Source organism: Malus domestica, chromosome 13 (assembly GCF_042453785.1).
Source record: "Malus domestica chromosome 13, GDT2T_hap1".
Taxonomy (NCBI): Eukaryota; Viridiplantae; Streptophyta; class Magnoliopsida; order Rosales; family Rosaceae; genus Malus; species Malus domestica.
Window position 1 is genome coordinate 1,813,816 of NC_091673.1, and position 9,320 is coordinate 1,823,135.

At 34.2% G+C, this 9,320-nt stretch overlaps 1 protein-coding gene across 1 annotated transcript; it reads right to left on the minus strand.

Annotated features, from left to right (window-relative positions):
* Positions 1-4,988: 4,988 nt before the first annotated feature.
* Positions 4,989-6,686, minus strand: LOC103451589 (transcription repressor MYB6-like). The gene is made up of 3 exons (XM_017336727.3): positions 6,430-6,686; positions 5,991-6,120; positions 4,989-5,662 (listed from the first exon to the last, which is right to left on the minus strand). Exons 1-3 carry the CDS (start codon positions 6,557-6,559, stop codon positions 5,314-5,316), a joined length of 609 nt encoding a protein of 202 aa, XP_017192216.1. The 5' UTR covers positions 6,560-6,686; the 3' UTR covers positions 4,989-5,313.
* Between the last annotated feature and the right edge of the window lie 2,634 nt (positions 6,687-9,320).

Genomic DNA, 9,320 nt, shown 5'->3' on the forward strand with positions numbered 1-9,320 from the left:
CACATGAGAACTTCGCAGTGGATCACTCATCCTGGGAATGCTCTTGCCAAACTCGCTTAACTTCGAAGTTATGATGGAACCCGAAACCAATGAGTTCCCAAAAGGCCTCGTGCTATATGGAGGTGGGCATGTACATATAAGGCACATCACCCCCTTTTCGTTGGTCGATGTGGGATGTTACAGAACGGCTTTGGTAACAAATAGCATATTCATGATGAATCGTCTATTTATTTTATGCATATGAATGACTAAAAGATCTCTAAAATTGAATAATTTTTTTACATATATAATCTTTAGATTATGATAAAAAGAATGAACGATCCGATTATGACTTTCAAACAGTAAAAAAATTCATTAATCGTAAGTCGTGAGACAAGTCCTTAATTTAATAGTTTGGGTTTGCAACTAAAGAATTCCAAGAAATGTAACGATAAAACTAAGCCACTTCAAACCCAATGTATATTATACATTAATGTATAGTCAATAGACTCCTCTATGAGTAGAGTTAGTGATACTTATTTTCGAATTCGGATCCTCTTTGTGAGGATTGCGGGGATTCTTGAATCATATCCGTTTATCATATATTATGTGTTCAGAAATTATTTTAAATATTTTTATTTAAAATTAAATACATATATTATCTGACAAAAACTGACCACACGAATGACGATGAATGAACACAATTTACAAATCCTCAGGATCCTCACTATAAGGCCATCGCCAACCGATCCAGCCAGATGGTCATATGGCTAAAAATAGCCCAAAATGACACGAAAATTGTCTTCAACCAAGGGATAGGCCAAAGGGCTTGTGGGCCCTACCATGCCAAAACCATCCAATCAGGCTAACCGGCTAGCCATCTCCAGCCAGCCCGATGAGCCCAACTTTTTTTTTTTAATGAATTTTTTTTTATTTTTAAAATTTCTAATTTTTTTTCTAGACCATTTCTCACATACTTTTTACCATTCCATACTATCTTACCTCATTTTATTTCAATTCTTCACATTCTATTCTCTTCCAATAATCTTTCCTTTAATTTTTTCAATAATTTTCAAATGGCCACCTTTTTCAATACTCCAATATGTCCGAAAATCTTATTTTAATATAGTAGTTTAATTTAATTAACTATATTAATTCAATTAAAATAATAAATTATATTTGACCTATGGCCTTTTGGTCCCTCGGTTGGAGATAGTCTTTTGTTACAGGGCTATGTTTGGCCTATGATCTTTTGGCCTCTTCGGTTAGAAATGATATGAAATATGGTATGATATTGTTCATTAAAATATAATTTATTAAAGGGTTATAGGGCTAAAAAGAATTCTATAACCATCATTCGGTTGGAGATGGCCTAAGAATTCGAAGAGGAGCGTGTTGGCTTATTTTCATTTAGTCGGAAGAGGTAGAAGGCTCAACTTGCTGGGATGTCGATGACGATATATTCGTGAAGTTGATACCTAGTTAGCTATGCCTTGACATTGTAATTTTGTTGTGACATTGTCTTTTGTTTTTGTTTCTTTTTTCCTTCTAGACACAAAATTTGAAAGAGCTTTCATGGTGGTGGCGTATGCGTGTGGCTTGTTCGTTGCAAATCTATAAGAGCAATTTCATCGTTGTTTATTGCTTTAGGGATATGCAACCCAATATTCCTTCTTCTTCTTTCAAGACACTCCAGCTCACTCGGGCAATTGGCCCCAAGGCGAGCCCAATGGAGAAGTGGCAATATCACGTAGCCCAGTGCCCTGCCTATGTGATGTAAGGCTGACGTAAAAAACTAATTAAAAATATAAAAAATTATAATTTTGTCTTCTCTAAATACATAACCATGTTCTTCTACTTTACACTATATTTTAATATTTTCGAATACTTTCAACTAACTTTTTATTATTATCTGAAAATAAAAATAAAGTTATCTTTTATTATTCTATAAAATAAAATAAATACTAATATTTTATTACTAATTGCCTGGGCTATGCACTTTAGCAGTTACTATTTTTTGCAGACAGTTATTGTGTTCATTTAAGGGGATTGAGTTGCTTATTGCCCAGTGAAACTTCGTACACTGGAAGTGCACTATACACATTCTTTCTCCCATTTTTTATTTCTTGACATTATCTATCCCCGGTCATCTGCATTATAGTTGTATTCTACAAGAGATCGGACTCGGCCTTTTCTTATTGTTCTAAGTTTTAGTTTTAATTTATTATTATTGTAACACCGTTATTAGGGGCCCCTAATGTAGATGAATAGGTGGTATAGTAATACTAATTAATCAATAACAATAGTAAAAACAAGAAGGTTTCTTACCATGAGGAGTTTATGCTGATGATGATTTACTATAGTGATTAAGAAAAATTATGTCTATATACTCTGATCCGGGTTCGATTCCCACCGATTTTCTTCCCCTCTAAGTCAAAAACAATTTAACCCATTAACGATCCCGTTTGTAAAAAAAACCTATGGGGAGTCTGCTATAAGACAGTCGATCAGCTCCCTATTCCTATGGTTATAAAGCAATGAAAAAGCCTTGATTCATGCACTCAAAATATTAAATTTGACATTGTTCCCACTCCCATCATCAATATGAATTTCTCGTCGATCAATTTCGAAAAATATGCAAAACTAAAACATGTAAAAATTTCTCGTCGATTAATTGCAATGTGTTTGTGATCTTGTCTAATATATTTTCTTTGGAAGAAAGTCAAAGGTTAAGTTGGCTTGACCTTGACAACATTGAGCTGTTGCCGGCTGATTTAATTAGCTTTGCTTGAAATATAAAAGAAGTAACCAATAATCCTTTTGCAGAATAATCATATCCTTTATCAATTGAAATATTCATATTTCAAACAGATCATTCGATTGGAAAAGAAATGTCACCCGAGGGGGTTTTCTTTATTTATTTTTCTTTAATCTTCTTTTGATGGGCATTTTTTCTTCAATCTTAATTTTTATAGATTCCTTATTTTAACGAACAAATGATGTGTAGCCATGTGAACCGCTTCCTTAGAAGAAGAACATGCTGCAAAGTGCCAAGCCACACATTGACAACAACAACAAGAATGTTTTTTTCCACAAAGTAAAGGGTTACTGAATTAATCTCAAGAACATGAAAGCAAAATAATGCTTAGTAATAGTAATTGCATCTCTACTTAATTTAAGATTGAAATCTTTCTCTCCCCCTTGGTCTCTCCAGACACGCTGGAACAATTGTACTCTCCATTCGCAGAACATGGTTTTTTGTTGCTCTCATATTTTTCGAGAAGGGAATGTTGTTGCTGACAAATTAGCAAATTTAGGGCTTCTATCATCTTCACTTGTTTGGCATTCCACTCCCCCTATAGAGATCCTTCCTCCTCTGCACTCAGATTTCTTGGGCATGCCAACCTACAGGTTTGTCTCCTCTTCTTGATGTGTGTTCTCCTTTCTTTTCCTAACCTTTTTGGATTCCCTTTTGTTTTGCAGCTTGTCTTGCAGGTTATTACCTTTTAGGTTTATAGAGGGGTTTGGGCTTATGTCCGCCCAGTCTTTTCCTTGTATTTTCTTTTCCAAGAGGGGTACGGTCTATGTCCCCCCCTCTTTTGTATTTCCTTTCTCAAAAGGGGTAAGGTGCATGTCCCCCCCTTTTTTTGTATTTCTTTTCTCTTGTTCTATGAGGGGTTAGGTTTATGTCCCCCCCTGTCTAGGTGTATCTTCTTTTTTCTTATCAATAAATTTCCCTCGTTCCGCCGAGGTTCTCCAAAAAAAAAAAAAAAAAAAAAAAAATTTAAGATTGAAGTATAGGACATATTAGAAGTCTATATGCATGGGATGGCCTTATGATTAACCATACGTGCATGCATTAAGTCCATCTTAGAGTTTTGATTTCTTGTATTAATTAACTTATTAATTAAAACCAACGAGTATCACGTAGCTTTGTAGATCTTTAAATGTAAATGAAGAGATATGGGCGGCTTCATGGCTTCATGAATTTATTGATCAACAATGTAGTCCAACTCGTGGCCTTTACAACCTCTAAAATTTATGTATACATAATATCAAATTTTTTTTCGGATTTTTTCACCACAAAACCAAAAGAGAAAAGAAGAAACCCAAAGAGATGATGACACAAAATTCATGGTTAACACTCATATATAACTTCACGTTTAGCTTTGTTTATTACTTAGGGCTTTTGAAGGTAAATGGCACGATGTAGGGGTGTACAAGTGTGATTTTGTGGTGTGGAATGGGTGGTATGGGTTGTCGGCCGCTTCTGGGTTCCCGGTAGCTGCGACTGGTCATTCATCATCAAGGCTCTAGGGTTTTATCTACTAGCCGGATTTGGGCCTCTTTTGTTTGGACTTTTGTGGATGACTTTTCTTTTTAGGTTAAAACTTGTTTATGTTTTTTCATTTATGTACTATTCGTGATTGCGCAGTAAAGAACCATTACTCATGTTTTGTTTACATAAGTGGCATATTCTTTTTGTATGTTAGACCTTTCTAGAGTTATATAAAGTGTATTTCGTCGGTTTGGACTTTATTTTATGAATATTCTCTACCTTTGACAAAAAAAAAAAAAAAAAAAAACCTTTCTCTTCATATTTGTATATAAATGAGAACAAAAATCGTAGGTCAATATCAATGTGGATCCACTTGTGGATGAGGAAGGAGGGAATATAAAGATTATATTTTCACTATTTGCTTAAACAGGTATTAATGTCCACATATATTATTTGGGAAAAATATATATTTTATTTTGGAAATATTTTTTCTCACCACTCTATTTATCATCGTTAGATAAGTTTAAATTTCAACAGCTCTGTAGTTGATAGACACAAATCTCAAAATTTAAACTCAATAATAAATATGATGATGAGCATTACCACCACTTAAGGATGGGGTGAGCAAAAATGCACCCTTTTATTTTGAGTAAAGCTACGAAGACCAACTTATTTGAATTATATCTCTAAACCATATCATATGACAGCTGGCATATACATGCAACATCACTTAATTAATCAATAGTTTTATTTTTATAATTAAATTAATTATTCTAAAAAAATAACTGCTAGGCTTCTCAATACATAATTAATTTTGGTAATTAAAATCAATAGACCCTAATATATAATTGATCTCCAATTGATCAATACATAATTATTTCATAGGCCGTTCCAGATAAAATTAATGCTAGTCAGAAACCTTCCGATCCACGTGGACGAATATTTGATTATCTGAAGAGAGGAGTCTTGGTAGATGAAGCAAATTCTGATGATTTCTTTGACATTTTAGACTCGAAATTTTGCTCCTAATCCTTGAGGTTATCAGGAACTGGATTTCACAAAGGAGCAGTTATTGTGAGGTCTAGGTTTAAATCAGGCAGCCGGCCACAAGAATCATCCTCTAAGCAACTTGTCCCGTCCGATTTTTGGTCGCAACTATTATTACCACTGGATCTTGCTTGCTGCTGATAATTGCTAGGGTTTTTTAAAGCTGCAGACAATGTTGCAGTACTACTGACAGTTTGTGAATTTTGATGATGAAGACGAGAAAGATTAACGTTGTTCGGTCGATGATTATTTGGATCTATACCCATGCTCATAAGCTTTCTTCTCAAATGAGAGTTCCAATAGTTTTTCACTTCATTGTCTGTACGTCCTGGCAATCTCCCAGCAATCAATGACCACCTCAAAAAATAAGCTAAATAGTTAGTTAAATCGTTTAGTTAACACCAATAAATCTGTAAACTGTACTTATTTATGCATGGTGCAATTACATATATAAATAATTGATCATTCTTTTTTGATCATTTGTCGTAAGAAATAAATTAAGGACAACGGGGGACAATTAAAATTCACACACTTTGGTTTTATCATCCATGCACACCCAATTTATTTTAGCCCTTGGATTAAATAAAGAAAAGAAAAAAAATTAATTGATAGAAATCAACATAGATGTGCAGAAGGAGAAACATGGTGTGTATAAATGAGTTCTCTCGAAAGAATTAGTAAGTACCTGTTGCCTAGGAGCGCATGAAGCTTGACGATGAGATCTTCTTCATCTTCTGCAAAGTTGCCTCTTTTGAGGTCTGGTCGTAGATAGTTTATCCATCTCAGCCTACAACTTTTACCACAACGAAGTAGGCCTACCAAAAGAGAAGAAACAAGAAAAAGAGGTGGCAATTAGTAGTAATTAGTATCTTTTCAAAGTTCTCAGAAATTTCTCAGAAGAAGAAAGGAACAAATTAGCATTTGTTGGTTCAGTTAAAATAGGAAGAGACAAAGAAATATTTGACGAGGAATGTAAGAAATCAAGGAATTAACTCCTCGTAAGCAGTTTACCTTTCTGATGAATGTTTTAGTTATGATATAATTTACCGAAATATGTTATTATACATGTATATACCTTGTTAATCCATAAAAATATATAAATATACAAGTACTTAGTTAATTACCTGCAGCCTGAGGAAGGGTACGCCAACAACCCTCGCCATGTTTACGAATGTAATCGATGAGCTTGAGGTCTTCTTGCTTGGACCAAGCTCCTTTGTTTGTGTCTTGCTTATCGCAGCAGGGTTTCCTCATTCTAAAATCTTATAACCAACCTTAAGCTTTCCAAGAAATTAACCTAAAAATGGAGAGAGAGTGAGAGAGAGAGGTCAGAGGGGATTGGGTTGAGAGTTGAGGTACAAATGGAAGGAAGGATAATGATATATACTATCAGGAAGGTAGGTAATTATAGCTGCAAATGAATTGGATAGCCTGAAGGGTTGACTTGGACTGGTGGTTCGCCCATGCGTGATACAGACGAGTCTCAAAATTTTTGTGAGACATAGAGAGAAGGGGAGTGGACACATTATAATATTAGAGTTTGACAATTATAATGCTTATCAGTATTAAGATTTCAAATTTCATATCGTAGAATTGAGGATTTTGTTCAATAGTGAAATTTCAAATTATTTTATGATTATCAGAGTTAAATTGGCCTATGAGATCAGCTGCTTTACACATGAAAGTAGTGGCAGAGCTATGATTTTGAGTATAGAAAGCCGATATATGAACCAATTAAAGGAAAAATACTCCAACTTTTTCACCATGCAATATGGAAAAATCATGAACTTGTATTTTATGCAAACAACAATATTCACCATATTCTATGTCATGGAAAAAATGCACATTCTATGCACAAAACGTGCATCAGCAATGAAACTTCAAACTTTATTAATTATAAAGGTGAAAAAGTACGACATGTCTTAGGTTTTCCTGTGCGGCAGTGCCCCAACTTCTGGTTGAATTTTTACCATTGTGGTTCGTACGTATAGGGCCGACATTCACCTCTCCCAGACCCTGCGTAAAGCGGGAGCCTTGTGCACTGGGTACGACCTTTTTTTTTGTGGTTCGTACGTATAGGACAGAAGAAACACCATTCTCTTATTTATATTTGGCTAAATTTTTTCCTATTTCCTATTGATTGTTGGTTGAGCCCAGCGGTGCAAGTTAGATTGAAAATTTCAATCAAAACTAAAAATTTCCATTTCAAGTCCGATCATGTCCGATTCCAAATAGAAACTGGAATGTACCTATCCGATCTGAAATTTCTCAAACTCATTTTTTCAGCCTATAACCCATCATGTTATTTTAATTTGTCTAAATATAAACCAATCCAACTAAGCAACTTACTATATTAAGTTTGTTTGTCAATTTTTATAACTTTTGGATTCCTAATATACCTAGCTAATTAACCAATTATTGCAGTATGGAAATTAATACAAAATTAATATATATATATATATATATCTATATATGGAAGGTTATGTAAATTAATTTAGCCTTATATGTGTGGCTCACACACTAACAATTAAAGGAGAGTTGACGAAACTTTTAATTTTGGACCTATATCCCAACGGAGTTCACCACAAGAGTTTAAATCTTAAATTTTTTTATTACCACAGAGTCTATCTTTTGACATATTTGTGTTTGTGTGTCAGTGTATCAGAGAGAGAGAGAGAGAGATGGATAAGACATCCATAAAAAGAAAAATGGAACAAAAAAACCACGAATTATAGTGCCTCTAAGCTGTTTAATAATTAGATTATATCTGTATATACACACATATGGACACACACACACACACAAGTTTATTGATCTCTTCTCATCCTTAATTAAGCACAGAATTCATATTATTTAACTGTTTGATCACATCCAATAATTAACCTTCTGTACAATTCTTGTGCAGATATTTCATCAACTCTAGGTACAGAAAATGTAGGTAAGAATTCATCGTGTGACGAGTTGTTTGATCGTGGTGTGATTGCCCCATAAAATGAATCAACATCACCAGCAGTTTCAAAGAAGGTGTTTGCCTCCTTGATTCTGATTGTTTGGGTAAACATACGTTCATGTTCAGTATAATTATTGAGAAAATGGAAGGAATGAAGGGCGGAGAGGTAGCAATATCATTGGGATCACATGCTCATGCATGCACGTTGACTGATAGCTTCCCATTTTTGTCATCCTCGTCAACATAAAAAGGTACTGCAATATAAATCTGACAAATAAGTTATAACCACCCCATCCTACCTTATCCACATTTGGTACTGATTTTACCTACTTATCTACGTGCGTTAATTTGTCTGTTGTTCATACCTTTCAGCTAATCAAGCATCTTGGTGTACCAAGTTTTTGCTAAGCAAATAACATAAAATAAATATAGGTGATCGCCTAATAAACTACAAATGAATGATTTAATGATTTGTATTTGTCTAATTTTTTTACAAAAATGGTCTATGAAGAATGTACTAAAATATAGACGATTCAGATCATTGAAATACATTATGAAATGTGTATCGGCTTTCACTTTCAGATCACATTATAAAAGTAATAAGCCCAGTGGCAAGCTAGGTTAGTACTGATTATGGGTGTATCGAGTTAATTTAGACTTAAAAACAATAACAAGTTTTTAAAGGTTCCTATATACAAATTGATAGATTGGTCTTTACTACCAGCTCCCACATGCGTGTATTTAACTGTTTCTCTTACAAAACCTTGTATTCAACGATTAACCTTTAACCTGTTTATTAGTAATTGCCAAATCTTGAAGGGGACCAACGTTAGACTTCTTGATGCGCATGTGTCTCTCGTGCATGCGTTGGCCCATGCGTGCAAGAAAGAAGGGTGAGAAAGAGAGAGAGAAGGTTATCTATATACTTACACAAAATATCTGGATCTGGATAGTAGGACGGATAATATCCTTTTGGTCTATAGTGATTGGAGCTATTGAGGTTTTTTACTTTATCGTTAAAAATGGGGAAAATTGAGAAGAAATTAATCACTACCAATCATTGTA

Bases quoted from the DNA above. Each gene is read 5' to 3' on its own strand.
- LOC103451589 (XM_017336727.3), bottom strand. From the start codon at position 6,559: ATGAGGAAACCCTGCTGCGATAAGCAAGACACAAACAAAGGAGCTTGG. The intron at 6,121-6,429 runs GTAATTAACTAA...CTCTTTTGGTAG, and splicing joins TACCCTTCCTCAGGCTGCAG to GCCTACTTCGTTGTGGTAAA. The intron at 5,663-5,990 runs GTACTTACTAAT...TTATTTTTTGAG, and splicing joins CATGCGCTCCTAGGCAACAG to GTGGTCATTGATTGCTGGGA.